This window comes from Falco cherrug, chromosome 8 (genome assembly GCF_023634085.1).
Source record: "Falco cherrug isolate bFalChe1 chromosome 8, bFalChe1.pri, whole genome shotgun sequence".
Lineage (NCBI taxonomy): Eukaryota > Metazoa > Chordata > Aves > Falconiformes > Falconidae > Falco > Falco cherrug.
In genome coordinates, this window is record NC_073704.1 from 5,710,949 (window position 1) to 5,730,327 (window position 19,379).

The window sequence follows — 19,379 nt, forward strand, 5'->3', positions numbered from 1 at the left end:
ACATAAATCCCCTTCCTTTTGACTGTGCCTTGAAGCCAAAGGAAGTTAATTTGTTTTCAAGAATATCAACATAACAAAAAGGAGTAACACCTTACATGCTTTTAAATATTTTTCGGGGTTTAATGACCCAAACAAAGGAAAAGCATAAGTGGAGCAGAGGAAACTGCAAAGCAAATCATACCAAAGTTTATGCAGCAATATAGTACCTTGTATTAGAACAAGTAATAGCTGGGGCAATGTCGATGAGAAAAAAAAACAACCTCAATTTCAGACATAATTCCTTTATCATACAAGTCCTGTGCATTTGTAGGTATTTCACTTTTATCAGACATACCAGCGCATTGCTTACAAGATCCCCGATGGCAAAATCTCCTTGTATTATGACTCGCAAGCAGTACTACCACTAATGATATTTGTGGTTCTTTAAAATTTTCAACCCACCTTTATAAGGCCCTCACTCATAAAGATGTTGATGCAGTAGAAAACATCAGTTCTTGATGCAAGTAAGTAAAGGACACTGACTGAATTTGTGTTTTAAGCCTCAAAGAGCTCCTTAAGACATCTATGAGAAAACAAGCTGAAATCACTTGTCCTTATTTTTAAAAAAATCTGAACCACCATGTGTTTTAATAAAAAAATACAAACAGCTTGTTTCCTTTAAGACTATACAATCTTAATTATTCTCCAACTTAAATATAACACAGTATTAGTAACAGAACTGAAAAATGTCTCTGCGTGTGTTAATTTGTGGCAGATTAAAGCACTATGAAAAACTGGCTTAACTGATACCATTGAATGACCATTAGACTTCAAGATACTCAGAGGCAAGGTTTTGCTGTGTTAAAGAGCAGCTCAGGTTACTTGATATTTATAAAATGCAACATCTAGAATCACTTTTAACTCAATAAAATAACCTGTGATTTGCTGCCATACAGGGGTTTGGGGTTCTTTGTATTTTAATACTTTTTTTAAAAATCCTGAATATTAGGAATAATGTTTTGTTAATGACAATCAATTCAGGGATTTTTGTTCTCACTAGTTACACTCCTACTCTATGAAAACGTACACTGGAGATCTGCAAGTATCTAAATTTAATCCACCACAGGAAAACTCCAGAATAGCAAGCTGATATTAGCTCTCAAGAATTAAGAGATGCAAAGCTTCACAGGGTAACAGCTTGCTTTTATGGGGCTGGGGGCAGACAGAAATACAAGAAGCTTGACCTGAACACACTGGGTTTTGTAGGTCCTATTTTAAACCAGATTTCACTCAGGTAAGCTTTCTCAAAACTACCATTAGCCTAGACAAGTACTTACGTTTGACAAACACACCATGTCCTGTAAATAACAGCTCTCGGAGAAAAATGAAGAACATGTGTTTTGTCAAGTTTATAAAGCAGAAACATGTCTGGGGTTTATCTACATATCCCTCCATTTTTGGTTTCTTCATATTTATTATATTTTCACTAATAGGTAAGCAGCAGTGGCAGCTGCACTATGGTTAATGTACCACTTATTTTCTGCCACAATAAATCCATAAATGCAACAAGAGTAAAAATTTGTTTGTCCCAAAGTTCCAAATACCTATCTTCACGTGAAATCTGATGGCTGAAGAGATGAGCATGATGTAAGAAAGCTAACAGAAATAGACCATTGTGTGCTGTGGCTAATTACAATCATGTAGGAGATGCAGAACACGTCTCTGTCATTGGATGATTCAGTGCAGATCCACTACTGACTGCAGAAGTATGGCCTCAAGCTGAAGCAATTACCTCCAAGTCAATAGAGGCCTCTTCCGTCATTTCAGGATTAGATGGAAATCAACCAATGTATTTTTCATGTTTGATTTTATCTCATTTCTTCTGCTTTCGCTTGGAAGTGTTTTTGAATCTTTAAGATCACCAGGTCCTAGCAGGTTCTTACAACAAATGTTTTATTTTTTGAGTACTTAAGCATATTTGAAGTACATTTAAGTACTTTTAAAAATCCCTTATGCTGCCCAAGACAATCTCTGAAATTCTTTTCCCAGCAGAGCTCTCTCAGTTTGGTTCTAGGTACCACACCAAGATCTGTCTTGGACTTTCTCAGAGAAGAATCTTGGAATTTATTCTCATTGTTCACACAAATGGCAAAAAAAGGGAAAGGAAAGCTTACATATATCTTCTGTTCTCCAGAAATACAGGGCATGCAAGCCCTGATGACCCTGGGGTGCCTTGGCTAGGAAGAGGTCCCTGACTTTCTGAACGAGTGCAGTGGTCAATCTGCAAACCCAGTAGCAGCATGGAAGGTGCGTCTCAACGGAACACAGGTGCTCAAGGCACTGGTCTTTGACAACTAGTCTACAACATGACAGCTGGCCTCTAACGCTAGCATTGTCAGCTAGTTTTCTCAACTGAAAGCCTATCGAGACCAGGAGGATTTGACTCCTGAAACATTCAAGAGCTAGGAAGAAAACAAGTAAAACACAGGCAAATAAAAAATGAATATAGAGCGCGCTATATAGCTATTACTATTAATTATATAGCATATATAAAATACATATTTTAGGTATTATATATGTAACAGTGCAGCTGGTTTATTTATATATATTATATATACTGCATTTAAAAATTTTAAACAGTTACACTGGCCAAGCTTTTACAACTACAGAAAATTCTCAAGAAACAGCTGGCAGGTGCACAGGAAACTACCACAGTAGCAAAGGATGGCGCCTGGCTAATTCCTATTTAACAAAAGGAAACACAGACTACCTCCAAGTGACTGACTGGCTACTGTCAGAACCTCTGAGGTTCCTATTTCATCTTCCCCTTTGGTTAAAATAGCTTTGAAATGGTTTCAAGTATCTGAGGTATCAGCACAATTCAGGTAATGGCACGGCAACCATAAAAAGAAATCTACAGTTACCCACATATCACACTTGAGTGCAGAGAAGAATTTTTATTTATTTCATATCCATCAGCTCATGACATTCCACTCCCTAACATGCATTTTTTAATGCTCCTATGACAAATGTAACTTCACAGGTAGAAGTTACGTGCTCTCCCAAGCACAGCAGAGATTGCTTATAATGAGGCTTTTGGAGTTGCCATTATCCCTGGTATTGTTTCTCATTCTGAGGTTATATTCCCACATCTGAGATTATAAAGTGATTCTAGAAGGAAACAGTTCCTTTAATCATCAAAATCTTCCTGAAAGCCAACAGAAAAATGACGATGAACATTGGCTACAAGGAAGAAAAGGGAGTACAGTATTTGCTCCCCATCATGACAGTACACTCCAGGATGCAAGTTACCAAATTTCACTACAAACACCGCCCATTTTACCATGGTATTTCCAAACCTTTTTACACCCAAGTTCTATCCGAATTCAAAATGGATTTTTGCAATGTGTCTGACACTGTACCCATTGCTCAGAAGCTTCACCTAGCAGCACGCCAGGTTGTCCACAGATACAATTATTTATTTCCTCAGAGTTTTATCTGAAATTTGGGTGCACGGGTTGACTGAAGAAACCCAGTACTGACTGATTATTGTTAAGGCTTGCTATTACTCAATAGTTGTTCTTAATTTTGCATAGTGCATTTGGTTGGATTAGTAAATGGTAACGTATTTTAGCTAGTATTTCCCTGTAACTACATAGTTTTATGGTTCCTAAGTAAAATCTTAAGATTTCTGCCAACTCCTCATAACTGCAGGTTTAGAACTTTAGAATGCAAAATGGAGCCTACTGGCATGCGATTCCTGAATACTAACACGTTCTACTTAATTTTACTATTAATTGAAAACGTGCTTTGCAAACACTTCCGTCTTCTATTCACCAAGCCCTCTGTGGGGTTATTTAACACTCTCTCTATAATGATTCGGTTCCCCACGGATCAGCTACACCGTGCAGCAGAAACTTAATGCAATCCATTGTACGTGGCATTGGAAGAGCAGGAGTTCTCATATGATTAGCTTTTACATGGCAGCTGAAGAGGTACAATATGGAAAATTAAACATCCAGAACTCAAACCTTATGACTATGAGTATGCTTTAAGACACAAAGATCATACAACTTCTTGGTTAATAAATATTTGTTAAAAGAAGATGCCATCAGCTACCCATGTACATCTGAATGCTATGAGTACAGATACCTGTCTCTAATTTCTAACAAGACCTAAGAATCACGTACCCCATAAATCACCGAAAACCCTGTCCACATTCAAGTCTCAGTTGGAGAACCTACATCAGATTCACAGAACAGTAACTCTCTCCTCTCAGTTTAAACCATCTCTTTCCACAGTTGCTTCCAAACCTGTGCCACCACTTTCTTCTTTCTTTACAAGTACCACATCAACATGCAGTCCTCGAGTTCTCTAATCATTTCATATTTCATAAACTTGCAGTAATCAAAACCTTTCATTTCAAACAATCTTCCCATTACTCCTTTTTTTACTTTCCTGCCTCTCAGAGGAATTCTATTTCTTCATCAGTACTTTTGCTGCCCACCCTACATTTTGTTAAAAGCCTTAAAAATCAGCAGAATTGTACTATCAGTTTTGTAACAAAACAAGTAGAGCTAGGTATCGATGCTCTATGAGGAAGACATCAGGTTTTGTGAAATTCAAATAATTACTGGAAAACATGAGGTAAAGACTGCTGACCAGTCAATTTTATCTCATAAACCAAGAGAGAAAAGATGACAATGCATGTACTTGGAAGAGAAACAATGACCAAATCAGCTTTAACAAGACACAGGTTACTGGTCCTTGGGATGGTCAACTCACAGACTACCTCTTCAAATCTAAAATGCTGGCATCCATCAGTCTGCAGAAGCTTGATGGATAATGGGAAACTTAAGCAATCCTGTCAGGAGTGCTACTGAACAAAGGCCATTACAAAAAATCCTGCAATCAAATTGTTAATGATAAAAAATTACTTCAGGCTCAAAGCCACTGGGACTCCCACACATTAATCTGAGCCACACTGAAGCTGCATCAATTAACAAAATTCCAAGCTAGAACTGGGTTAATGGAACATATGTCAGGAAATTGAAATAAGTAAGTAGTTAGCTTAGGATTTTAAGTAAACTTTGTCTTTTTGTCAGAGTAACATTCTTTGTGCTCAGAGGCGGACAGTCGGCTCACTCTCTTTTTTAGTATATTAAAGCTAGATGCCTGTCAACTTAATGAAAAGCTAGGCAGAAGTCGTAAACAAATCAGGTAGGTATTTCTTAGAAAATGTGATATCAAGCAAGTAGGACAAACCACAGGATCAGCTAATTTTCAACCACTCCTTAAAATGATTTGGCAAAACCTGACTAAAGAAGAAATTTTAAGCAGCTGGAAATCTAAAGGGACCTAGGATTCTTCGCTGAGTGTAATACCAGATCACAGACAAACTAGGAGACTGCTGCGCTGCACTGTCATCTCCTTAGGACATGCTTTCTTACAATTATAGTCCAGGATGTTAAGGTGTTAACCTAGATTCTATGAAGTCACTACTGAGTGAAATACTCCTGAACACCTCAAGTTTGAAAGAGAAGCTTCAGTGAAAAACAATTCTAAAAAACTGCCATTAACATATTTTCCCTACTCCTTTTGTTTTTTTAATTCCAAAGCTGTCTAACAAGTCAATTCTGTAGTTTCATACACTGCTTCAGCCGACTGAGTTCCTGAATGAGCAGGTTACCTAAACAGGATATTACAAAACACCTTCAGAAATTATACAGGTATCACAGCAGGCTTCTAGAGCACACAACTGAATTTAATCTGTCTAACAACCCTGGAAATCCTGCACAGGAGTCAGTGTTGCTTCTAAGACCCCAAGAGTTAGAATATGACAGAGTCAGCAGTATTCATGCCGAAAAGGGGAATAAAGGTGCTTTACACTGCATCCTAGCTTTAAAACTTACTTTAAAAGTATGGAAGACAAAGTGCTGTACTTCTCTAAGCTACACTTAGGAGCTCAGACCTTGAACAATTTATGCAGTCTTTCAGTTTAAGGGTTGAGAGGAAATAAAACATAATATATAAAAAATCCCCATCAATAGAGAGAAGACACGGTAAATCAATGGTTATGAGAGATTAAAACAAGAGACAGAAAAATCTGAAGACACGACTTTCTAGTAGACAGAGTTCCCTGACAGAACATTTCTCACAACTGCTAATCCTCAACCAAAATCCACACTTAGCCTGGTCTCAAAATCTTTAAGCTGAGCTGGAGGACAGTGTATTTTGAACAGAAAAGCGAGACAGCTCCTTAGCGAAAAATGGTGTAAGGAGGAGAAGCTGTGGCAGGTAAAGCTAGAGCTAGCTGCTGACTGCAGTATTTATCAAAAAAGACCAAACTGCTGCTATTCAAGGAATAAGCCATTTTACAGAGGTGAGTTAAGTCCTGTATGGTCTACAGAGTACTATAAATTTGCTAAGGGAAAAACTACAGCTGTTCTTAAAAAACAAAACACAACAAAGAGAACCACTAACAACACAATGAACCTGTGCTAAGAAACCCGATGATGAAACACTGTTTAACGCCACACGCGTACCGTAAAACTTTTTCTAAAACACAATTCCTCAGCAGTCAGCAGAACTCATGAGAATAAAGCTTTTGTATATCCTGCTATGGAGCCGCAGGGGTCACTACATCAAGATTTCAAAAGTAAAAGAGACTATCATCTAGTTCAACAACATGCACAAAAAACTGTCCGGAGATGCCCGTTTCTCCTTCAAATCAGTAACTTCTGTACATATCAGAACCAAAACAGGATGAAAATCACAGCAGCAAGTCCTCTGTTCTCTGATCTGAAAGCATAAACTAACATTGTAAATTAATACCAGTTCTTCTTCTCTCACCTACCTACAGTGTCTCGTTATCCGTTCCACCCACCTCTGTTGTCTTCTCATTTTCCCTTATCTCAACTGGAGTCTCTCAAACTACAGAAGAATTGGCCTAGGGTTATTATACAAGGCCAAGGCTCAATGGCACCACAACAGCTTTAACGCCAAGTGATTTAAGTGTCCTAATATAAAAATAAATTTTAAGAGTTTGGCATTTAGCTTTTGGCCACTGAAGATAAAGACTGATGATAACCAGCTTAAGAAGTAATAGTTTGTAATAAAAGGTCAGTATTTTGAAGAAATTGGGGCAGGGGGAGGCAGAGGGCATGTGCAAAAAAGGACACTAAAGAACAAGAGTGACAACTAGTGATTGTTTTCATTTAATGAAACTGGCCAACTTGCTTTCAGGAATAACTTTACTCATCTTTAAAGTTATCTTGAAGTCTTGGATGCAGTTCTCAAACTAAAGTTTGCTGACAAAAATGTTACCACTTAACATTTCACAAAACCCCCACATTTCAGACCACATTTTCTCTTGTTCTGCACTTCTCTTGTAGCCATTTTCTACTACTGGTTAGATGCCAGCTCAATCAAATGCTATTAATTCATCTATTCTATTTAGTGAGAACTTTTCCATTACATATTTTCACAGATCTAGTGCAAAAAGGTGTAACTTATATGCAGTCTCTTACCTTGAATTAGTGGTATGTACCGTGCTAACAGCTTTGCTCTTTTCTTTTCATAGCCTTTCTGAGTGATGTCTCCTAAAGAAACAAAAAAAATAAATTTATATTGTTTTGAAAAGTTTTTAAATAAGCCTTCTCATTTTCATGATACCTATGATTAAACTCGCTCACTTTGAATCAGTCACATTAGCAACAAAGACCTGGGCCTGTCAGAGACCTTCACGGCCATACACATACCAGCCATGCAGCACAATCTGTGCACATATGAAAATGAGCGTCTTGGAGATATACAACAGAGGAATAGTGGGTTTGTCTACAGCACCTGTGCTGAACCTGGCTCTGGAGATATTTACCGTAACACAGAACGCAGCACAAAAGACTTGCAGGGTAGTGGAAGCCAATGAAGCTGACAAACCTGGCTCTGCACCCTTCTGGGGCATCAGAAATGCTCAATATACTAAGGCTTGAGAGAACATACCCTAGCACATCTGTGCAGTCCCTTTCAAACTCTACATCATGTTGCCCACTCCGCACCATGCAGCACATCAGAGTGTCTGTCCACTTTCAGATTCTAGGTGGTCATAATCTCCTTCTAGCACTAGTTTTTATTCACTGTTGTCGTCTGATATCCTGTTTTAAAACCGTATTGCAGAATCCACCAGTAAAAGATAAAGTCATTTTACACAGACTAGAATAAAAGGAAAACTTCTATAGAAACCCAAAATAAGTTTCTGAGCCATTTCAGAATCTGTACTTCCATTATTCTACCAACGGAACAAGGTGGCTTCACCCAAAACTAGCAGTAAGCTTAGTACAAAAAACGAACCCCACCAGAATTTTATTGCCTTTATCCTTTTTTTAGATCTCAGCATAGACATGAGAACAGTGATCTCAAATAGCTTAAAACCACACTCCCAAAAATCACATTTGCTTAAAGACTGAGATATCATGCAGTTCCACTAACAAAGTGGACTTTTATCTCTCCATACCCGGCAAATATATCAGAATAGCATGAAATATAATCAAGAATAAAGACATTAAAAATATCTGATTATATTTTTGAAAATGTACTCAAGTAGAAGGTGAGTTTTAGAAATTTCGGCAGATAATTACCTTGACTTTAATTAGGAAACAAACGTAAAATTTTACATTTAGATCTTTGCTTCAAGCACATTCTTCCAGCAACATACTGGTGAAAGAACATATCAAAGCAAACTAAGGAGGAAGGGGAATAAAAAAAAAAAAAGCATGAATTACATATATGGATTAAGTAAAACCGCCTACCTCTGGCAATTTGCTTTCTGCCAAACCTTAAACTTTTTTTCTACCCTAGTCACACAAGGAATCGAAACTTAGGGCAGCAAAATTAAAAAATAAAGAAATAAAAATCTGTGAGTCTTAGCACACTTAGTGCTTGAATGGATTTATGTCTTGCATTTGACAGAACTCCAAGAATTCTCTGACCTCAGTTATCAGGTGTGCAGTAAGAGCCGACAATGTGCCCTAGACCTGGGATTTTGCTGGGTTATTTGTCTTCATCATTACCGGAGTTTTCTGCAGGCAACCAGCAGAAAGAGCAGCATGATTTACACTGGATTCATCCCCTTCGGAAATGAAGCTATAAAATTATATATATGTAAGATTGACTGTTACTAGTAACAGTCATTTTTAATTCGTCCGGACGAGTGATACGGCTTAGGAATGAAAACAAGAAAAAAGAACCCCTTTTCCTCAGTCAGATTTTACACAGAAAAGTTCTTACTCTGCATTTTAAAATGTTTCTTGGGTATCTGCCTTAATACAGAAGGGTTGGTTTTGGGTTTTTTTGTTTAATGTTGTCCATAGCAGTATGTGCTCTAAACACATTTCCTCAAATATCCAGCTCCCTTCTGCATCAGAGGACACTGCTATCAGAAACAAAGTCACTTCATTCTAACATCCCCTGCAATTAAGTGAACCTTAAAGGTCCTTTCCAACCTAAGTGTTTCTATGATTCTATATGCATCATTTAAAGTTACTGACAGCATGCCAGAACAAGAAGTGAGAGCTTGAAGACACTCTTCAAAACAGGTAAGAAAAAAACATGCAATTGCTGGAGTGCTTCAATCATTGCAGGTATTTCAACCTACAACCAAACAGAATCTATCAAGTTTTTTCTCATAAAAACATAAAAACTGTGTAAATATTTAACATAAAATTTGAACACAAGACAGAAATGCTTTGGTTACCATTCTTCTTGAGCAGAAATTTTTTTAGCATAAGAAATACAGAAATACAGTTTTTAAATATGTATATATATGTATGTTATATAGTCATATCAAAACAAGAATGAAATAAAAACAAAACTAAAACCGCAAACACTTGAGCAGATTTTTGTGCCTGGGAACAGCTGATCAAAATCGCAAATTACACTCCAAGTAATTTCTACAAAGAAAGAAAAAGGGTACCAAAGAAGATGCATCGCTTTTAGCTGGGGTCAGGGGGGAACCCCACAAACCACCAGACAAGAAGCGCCAGGAGAAAGAACAGTTTATCTTACAGCATAAGTAATTTGGAACGCTAAAGCAATCTCAGCAAAATCCTTTAAGTGACAAATGCTGCACGCAACACAAATTTGCCATACCGTAACTTCACAGCTTCATAAATGATCCAAGTAATTCTTAAATCAAACCTCTACGCAGATCAGCCACCTTGCCGGGTATCACCCAGTTGAAGAGGTATGCCATGGAAGCAGCACATCAAAAGAGAGGGTTGAAAAGAAAGTCTCATTTAAACCAGAATATCTCAAACTTTGGCATCTCACCGCATTTGGAAATTCTTTGATTTTGCTGGAATGCTGACTTGGAAGAATTTTCCTTGAATCAGGTTAAGAGAAGTCCAAAATCAAAAGCATCTCTGTCGACTTTTGCAGCCCCAATGGCAAGTCAGACTTCGCTGCCTAGCAAAGCTTTTCTTTGTTCCTTTCTCAAAGGATTGGGGGTGGATTCCTCCTGACACTTGCTCCCCACCCCCTCGCCCTCAGAGCCTCAGTGGGATTAACCCATCATTTGGGGTCCTTTGTGATCCCTCACCTCTTCCAAAAAAAGCCGCTTAGCCACATCTGGTATGTCGGGGCCACAGCTGCTGTCATTTAGCCTCACTTTCTCTCTAGTTATTAGATTACACAAAAGCAATATGAGGTTCCTCAGTCTCAGCAAACCAGCTGGGAAGCCTGGATAAAGCTAGACACTGGGTTAAGCAGTTAGTTCTCCGCCTGGAATATCTGTCATATTGTAAAATACATCAGAGGTGCCAAGAAAATTAATCTAGGCAGAGATGAAAGTGTTAGCATTTCATAAAATTATCTATAAAAATTATTCTTTGATTAGTACAGAAAGAATCTGACATGCGGTTACCCCAAGCCTACCCAGGCATGTTTTTATTTCAGTGTTAGCACTATAGCTAACAGAATCTTAATGCTAAATTACCTAAATAAGTTACCTGCATTTTATTGAGTTTTCATGAATTATTTTTCATTGGCTACCCACTTGCTGGGTTCCAAAATTTCAACTAGCGTATTTTCAATTCTGAAAAGTAGGTGGTGAACACTAAGTACTTCGACACTCTTCAAAACCACATGAAAAGGAAACAAGCCCATGTTTTACTGCCTCGATACAGCTGCCGTGCCTCATGGCACCGCAAAATCCTGACTTTGTAATCTCAAGTATTTTACTGTAGCTCTGCCCATTGGATGACAGTGCTTAGCAAAGGCTTTTTTTAAGTAGGAATTGGTCATATGTGAGCTATGTAGTTCATAAATAAACACAACGTGCCTAACCGAGAACATTATTTCCTTCATCACCACCAGAAAAGGACACTCCAAAGTGCAGCAGCCTCTTCTCCTCAGTGCATGAACATACAGGGCAGAGCACATTCAGTGCTGGTCCAGCTCCTTCGTAGCTTTGTATCCCTACGCTGACGAGTCCTTGGAGGCTTCTGGCGGAGGAGGGAAGATGAGCGAGACACAGACAAACACTGAACAGCTCATGGAAAGGTGAGCTTTCTATGAAGGCAGCAACTTCTCCAGTCCTATCAGTAGTATGCACTTAAATTATCACTGGGAGCAGCTGTAGGAAACCATGCACCACACTGTGCTGGCAGAAGGTCTCAAGAGTCTGTCATGCAAACGCTCTCTACAAGGTGACTGTGTGTACCACACTCTGTGAGAGCCTAGTACTTGCTAAAGTAAGGAAATGGCTCCTGGCTGTGAATCTGCAGTGGTCAAGAACAGGAACATTTCTAAATGAGATGACTGTGCATTAAACATGGACGAAAAGAGTAAGACACGTTAGATCTGCAAGATGAAACCCTTAAGGATTCCAGTGTTTAGCCACTGGCAAACACAATCACAATCTCAGATATATCAACAGATCACTGCAGAAACTTCCGCCAGCTCCTTCAGTATAAAGTAAAAGTCAAGGGTGTGAACACTGGCTTCTCCCTAAAGAGGTGATTCTTGGATGGTTTGAGGAGGTGGCAAGTTGCCAGCCTAAAACATAACTCAAAAGTCACCCATGGAAAAATTTAAAGTAAATCTGCAGAGCTTCTGGGGACAGCCTGTCAATGAATTTTGAAGGGTTAGTGGAGTTGGAAGAATCAATTCAGCAGGCATCATTACTAATTCCACCCTTTAGACATGCCTGGTCAATGCTTTTGTTAAGTGAAACAACTTGCCAAGCTTTATTTTGCATCATCCTAGAAGAATTATAAAAGGAACACTGCATCACTATAAGATGTCAAGAAACTACAAGTCAGAAACAACAAAAAACAGCAAAAGAAATAATTACTCTGACATCTGTGATTTTTGTCCACTATGAAACAAAAATAATCAAGGCATTTTTAAGAACTATGATGACACATAACAATAAGGAAAACCAGTAACACTTGGTGTAACAGCTGGGGAATCAAAAGATGGTGCTGAGGAACATTGAACCACGCAGCCAGCAGAAGAAATGGCTCAGTTTCTCATGCTATCTGTCCTCCAAGTAAATGTGCCAACCAGTCCTGAGGAAATTGTTGGTAGTGAAAGCACACAGGAAGAGAAAAGAGACGCCACCAATACAAAGACTGACGACAACAAAACCATCAACGGATGGTTCGTCTCCCATGCTAACAGGGCAAAGCTCTGAAACTACAGCTGTTACAGCATGAAGACTGCAGAGAACATGAGCTTCTGAGTCATATCATGCACGTGCATTGCAAGCTTAAGCATTCTTGATACAGCCTCACACCGTGCCAATGAGAAATCATATCCAATATCAAGAGGGACAAAGTTCCTTAAGGATGCTTACTACTCAAAGGCTCAAAACCAATACAGGCAAGTAATATCTACTAACTGGTACATCTAATCTGTAATAAGGATGAAAAAAACATCTGAACAACAATTCCTGTTACAAAAAACTCAAGGATGCTGCTGTCTCAAATGTAGCTCTAAGAACTGCAGTAAACAGTGTGAAGAAAAAAAATCCACACTCCTATGAACACAACATTTACCTTTCCAGCAAGATGCATTTACAGTAGATCAGCAGCCTTCAGAAAGCCCTTGCTAGCAGTAAAAAACATGTAGAAGATTGACTATGGAGAGACAGCAGGATAAAGCTCTTCCTCAAGGGTGAGATGCATAGCCGTAGCCACATGTAATTCCTGAAATGAATGCCGAGTTATTATTCTATATCAAATCTATATTCTCAGTCATATATGATGCAAGCAATGTCACACATCCCTTGTTACCCAACTTTCAAACTCCAAGGTATGCCATTTGTTACAGCACCCTGGTAGCCAATACTGGTTGCTGATATCCTGAGGAAAAAATAGGGCGCGGTGCTGAAGTACAGTAGGATGGTTATATTTATGCCTAAACTGGTGGTCACAAACAGGGCCTTGAGGAAGAGGAGGAGGAAGAGGAGCAGCAGCTCTCCTGGGTGCTGAACAGCCTCAGCAGGCAGGGCCGTACATTGCAGGGCATCTTCGTGCTGTGGCACTGAAAAGCTGGCAAAAAGGCAAGGTCAGAATCTTCCCAAACAGTTGGCCTCCTATTAATACCAGATACCAAACCAAAGACCAAACCATAAAAATGCTTGCCAAGGTCGCCGCTTAACTGAAATTAACATCCCAAAGCCAAATATTATGAGGGTGTTTCGAAAGCCTAGCATTTTCTTTTTTGAAGATGAATGTAGCATAACTGTCCAAGTCTGCAGACATATCTCATATGAACATGGATTCTGACAGTTACACATAGTTAGGGTTGAAATATGTCCCTGAGGAAAGAAAGTCCCTGAAGATGAACCAAAGTTCAACATATAAATGCTTAAAGACAAACTGCAGAAATAGTGGAAAAGTTTAGCATCGGATTCTTTCTTCCCTAGTAGCTAAATTACCAGCAGTGTTTTGATGAACCAGCAGGACACCTCACAACTGTCTGTAAATAAGCAGTCTATTAAGTATTCTTGGTTCTACATTTTTAGTTACTCATATTTTTCCCATTCCAATCTTAACCTTTGATTCTTTTTCTAAAATTGTATTACAAGCTGTATTTTCATCATTAACTGAACTTTATACTGAAATAAGTTACTCTATAAAGATTAGTTAGACTGCTAAACTGAGCAGTTTGGGGTGGGTTTTTTTGTTAATCACGGTAAGTACATCTGTTTGCAATTGTTTGCTCTTCTATAAAACTCATGCTTTGCAATCACAGCTATAAAGAAGCACTTCTAACTTTTCATGTAACCTGAAGTCCATTCTGGCATGCAATTTCTAGTAAAAAGTCCCTTTTTTTTCTCCTCTACACAACATACCTTCATTCCAAGACTCATTCTATAGCACAGTATTTCAGCCACAGCTAAGCTTATGTTCATGTTGTCTTTGAAACACATGGAAAATCAGTCACCTGACAAGCAGGTGAAGCTTTATCTTTAAATATCCAGAAAAGAACAACACTTCCTTACAGATGTTAAGTTTGCAAAACAGTCAAACAGCAGTCCTTTATCCCAAATCACTGCTATTTTCTAAAGTCAGGGCTATCCATTGATGCCTTACTCTAGTTTGCATACGATGAGCTAAGTGAAGTGTGAAAATATCTTGATTATAATCTTTCGTATTATACGAATATGTTTAAAATGGAAATAAGTGACATCTGATCATTCTATATGGTGACACATTTGCCTAACCTGTAAGAAATTCTATTTCAAAGATCCTATTTTAAACATCCCAAGAGCATCAAGATGGCTTTTAAGCAGTATTAGAAGTTTAGCACAACTTTACCGAAAATCTGTTACTGGTAATTCTTCATTTGCTGCAGGACTTTCCTCCCTTTGACAGAATTTAAGTTACCGAAGTACAAAACCTGTCTGCATGTAAAAATAGTTACGTGGAGATACACAACTACTTAAATATACAGTTTCATTAAACCTTTGCATATACAATGAAAGCACTGAAACATCAAATTCTAGAAACTAGACAAATACTGACTAGCTAATTGCATGTATCTTAATGATAGAAAGGGAAGTAATTTTTATCAATGTGTTAGTAGTAGACCAAGTTTTCCACTTTGTGCACATTTACATAATGGGACTATCACCATTAATTGCCTTAGCATGCTTTCTCTTGGCCTAAACTTAGTCTGATTCACTCATCAGCAGTTTTGCTATTGGCAAAACAATGCCAAGTATGTTAGAATTTAAAAATTACATTCTGACACATTTATATACATACTTGTCACCTCAATGTTTCAAAGCAGTTGGTAGACAAAGGTGGCACTTTAAAATTTTACAAACTAAAAAAAAAGTCAAGGTGAATGAAGTATGCATTACAGTCAGGATGAGAAAAGTGTGCATTCCAGGTTATTCTGTTCTGCACAAATCCACACTTGTAAACTGCATGTGTATGTTGAAAGGCAAGAGAAATGCTCCTTTTTAAATCATGAGCTGCCTGGCTTTAAGCCATTATTTGCTTCATCTGCCAGGAGTCAGCATTTGACAGAGTAAAAGAAGGTTAAATAATTGCATCACAAAAGCAACCTGGCAAGTTTCCAGGCTCAGTTAGCCCAATTAATTAATTGTTCTTACACTGCTTCAGTAAATCCTTAAGCTCACTCCACAGGGAGACAGGAGAAGCTCAAACTCTACCACCTCCCTTCTAGCCCATAAGGGCTCTCTGTAGAATACAGGAACAGACTGGCAGATGCTGCCTGTACAAACATCTGTGGGTGTACCAGTCTGACCCTGGCTCCTACTCTTACCATGATTTAGAAACTAGTCCTGTTTTATGTAAGTTGAGATGTTTCCTTTCAGTGAAACATACTTTTATCTACCGTTGCACCAGGAAGACAAATGAAGAACCGTCTTCATTAAGCTTGTATTAAATTACACTTTGTATTTCCACAGCAGATACAAGCTTCAAAATACAATACACCCTGCAGACTTGTAAGCATGGAAACTGTTTTTGAAACACTTAATTGATATGTTCTGTAAAGTTGATTAGAATCTTCACCCAGAGGTTATGCACAAAATTTTTTGAACCAGATATAGCTTTCATATCTCATTATTATGTAAATCATAAGTGTTGCCATCCCCTTTAACAAGCTGAGGAAAGCTATACACATGGGGAAGACTGGTGGAAATCATCTGGTAAATTGGGAATGTACTGTCTGCTTCCCACAAAAGCCAACAAATGAAGGTGAAAAAAAAAACAGACTAGGAGTGGCAGATCAATGAACAGTATCTTTTAAATTCTGAGCTTAAAAAATATTTTCCTGACACAGATGAAAAATTATTTTGGTAAAATACAGACATGAAAAGCTTTTGAAAGGATTCTGTATGCATGCAATGTGTTCCCCTTTTCAACACTATTAAGAAAATGGCATTTCAAAATAACCAAAATTTCAGTGTACTGCAGAGATGAAAAAATTCAGACGTTTTGCTTGTCACCTCCTCGATGCATCAGGGATACAATATTAAAGCAGAATAATTATGCCTGGCATGTAGTAATCAACCATTATAATGAATTAGGCCAGAAATAATTGTCTGAACCAAGTCATTTTAGCCTAGAGCATGCAATGGGGAAGGAGCGGGAAGATGAGTTGCTGCTAGGTACAAAGGTGCTTCTCTTCCCTTCACTTGGTTGCATTGACAGTTTCTATTTCTGTAACATTCCGGAGCAGCCTCAGACCACATTCTATTCTGTGGTTACCTCAAAAGACTCACTGAAAACTGACCCCAAAGATGCAAATCTAGAAACAACCAGATATAGAAATGGGGGACCATAAAGAAAAAAACCCACCCTTCTATAGTGCTTTTTGCAACAACTTTAATATGCAGTCCTCTCTAGTAACATTGCTAATAGAAGAAAATTACTGGTTAGATAGAATTTTCTCTGTATAATTCAGTTAAGACAACCAGTCACAAAACAAAATTCATATTTAACTTGGCAATAAATGCCTGATATCATGAAATCATCCCCTGCCTTGACAGATGTCTGTGTGAAAAATAAAAGAGGACATATGCACCATTTAATGCTGTTTGAAGCTGTTAAGTTGTAACCCCCTTTGTGATCCAAAGAGCCATTTTTTTTCTTTTCACGTCCTCTACACACTCATTACATAAGGCACTGTGATTAATGAGCAAGATGAAGACACTTCAGACTATTAAACTTTTACATCTTGTATGAAGCCTTATTTTTATAGTACACCTTTCGGATGTCAGTGACATTGCTATTTTTTTTTTCTCTCTCCACGAATACCCAAGTTACAAAATCAGCTGCACATGTTTTACAAGCAACTGAGCACCTCATATCTACTAGTTGAAAAAAAGCTCTTATTAGCACTTTGGCAGCAACCACAAAGCCCAACAGTTCACAGCAAGGATGTCATTTAGGCACATTGTACAATACGAAAGACCGAAGCAGCCTGATTCAGAAATCCATGACTACAGGCAGATCCAATGCATTAATTACACCATGAAAATCTTTTAAAGACCTACCAGAAAATCCCAAAACACACAGAGAACAGCACAGCACAGCATTCAAAATTCACAGTGCATTCAAAACGTACAAACGGAAGTCCTGTAACCTGAAGTACCTAGACCATACACAAGTTATTTCAATTTGTAAACTATGAAACTTCTTCAATGGATTTCTAGGTCTCAGGGTTATGTTTGATTAGTTTCCTGACACATTATCACCACACCCTCACATGTATTGTCAAACCATGCTTTTAGAGGAAAGAAAGGCAAAAAGGCATTTAACATTGATCTTGAAATAACTGGGGTGGGGTGGGACTGGCTACCGGGCCAAGTTTTATTATGAATGCACACACTGACATTTTAAAATAAAAAGGTAGTATGTATTTTTTAAAAAAATCTTAATCAGTATCCATGGTAAAGCTACACAATAACATAATACAATATAATTTTACTAGGAAATTAGGCTTCCCTAAAAGACTTTATATTGGATCCACATAAATCATCTGATGCGATCACAAAGACACAGATTAAGTGATTCAGAGATCCTGGCTGAACTACAAAATTATAAACTAAGCTGAAAAAAGAAACCAGCTGAATTATTCACAGAAGCATGCAGAAAAGCAAGCCAGCTGGTGCACACAAACAACCTCTCATGGCAGGAGAAAAAACCCATCAATCCCTATTAGAACCAGAACGCTTCAGTGCTTACAAGCTTGGGAAGCTCCAGTAAGGGCCCCCATGACGACTACATATATTTATATTTACTTCTAGTTGCAACATTACTTATTAAGTGTCTAGCTGAGGTTAGCAGCCTATAAATGATCAGCAAATGAAGTATTCAAATCCTGGATTAAAGCAAAAGTTCAAGAACATCGTTTATTAAGGCTTTTCTTGATTATTCACAAGAGCCATGCTTTACTAGTCAAGGTTATAGAATCATACCATTGTTTAAGTTGGAAAAGACCTTTAAGATCATCAAGTCCAACTGTTAACCCAGGACTGCCAAGCCCACCACTGAACCCTGTCCCTAAACGCTGCATATACATGTCTTTCAAACCCCTCCAGGGAAGGTGACTTTACCACCTCCCTGGGCAGCCTGTTCCAATGCTTTACCACCCTTTGAGTGAAGACTTTTTTCCCAATATCCAATCTAAACCTTCCCTGGTGCAACTTCAGGCCATTTCCTCTTGTCTTATCACATCATGTATCTGTTCAAAGCCAGCAACTGTGAGCACTCACAAAAATTAAACCAAACTTCTCACGCCAGCTTTCTGTGTAGAAGGCCGTCATCAAGGACCATCCCACCCCACCCCAGCCTCCCATCAGTGCTGGTTATGGGCAAGCAGACTACTTCACTCCTGCATACCTCCCCTGATGCTCAGCTCAGTCATTCCTACTTAATGATCAGACAGGAGCCATCAGCTTGCTGCTGATGCTAGGAAAATTAGTTCCTCAAAAGGAAAATGTTGATTACTTTCCAAATTTTCATATCCTTAATGGGACAAATCTTCCTTAGAAAAACATACAAATGCCTGTTTGCTGATGAACTGGGAGCTCTCCTGGAACAGCAAGACCAAAATGTTGTCATTCCTGGCAAGCGTGCCTTTTCCTCATTTACCTTATTAGTAAGAGCCAAAGAAAAGCCAGGTTTAGTGTCTGTAGCCTTAGATGCTCAAGCCTACAACCAGCACCCTGTTTGAGGTTGAACGTAACACACTGATACCATGCTCCTGCTGAGGCAGTGAATAATGAGCAGTATCTGCTATAAAATAAAATTTGTTAAAACCAAAGTAGTGAAACACATCACTTTTATTAAGTATTGAATACAATATTTTTTAATTGGCAGCTAAAGAAGGACAAAGTATGTTAGGAAGAAAAAGTG

The 19,379-nt window shown here is 38.3% G+C and overlaps 1 protein-coding gene across 3 annotated transcripts in view; it reads right to left on the reverse strand.

The window, feature by feature from the left end:
• The window catches only part of DIP2A (disco interacting protein 2 homolog A), a 122,022-nt gene that overhangs the window by 78,422 nt on the left and 24,221 nt on the right, over positions 1–19,379 (reverse strand). For all 3 annotated transcript variants that reach the window (XR_008733419.1, XM_055717572.1, XM_055717573.1), the window contains exon 2: positions 7,509–7,580. Coding sequence is in view for 2 of the 3 variants with exons in the window: in XM_055717572.1 (XP_055573547.1) it covers positions 7,509–7,580 (72 nt within the window). In the remaining variant the exon portion in view is untranslated. The remainder of the gene's footprint in view (positions 1–7,508; positions 7,581–19,379) is intronic.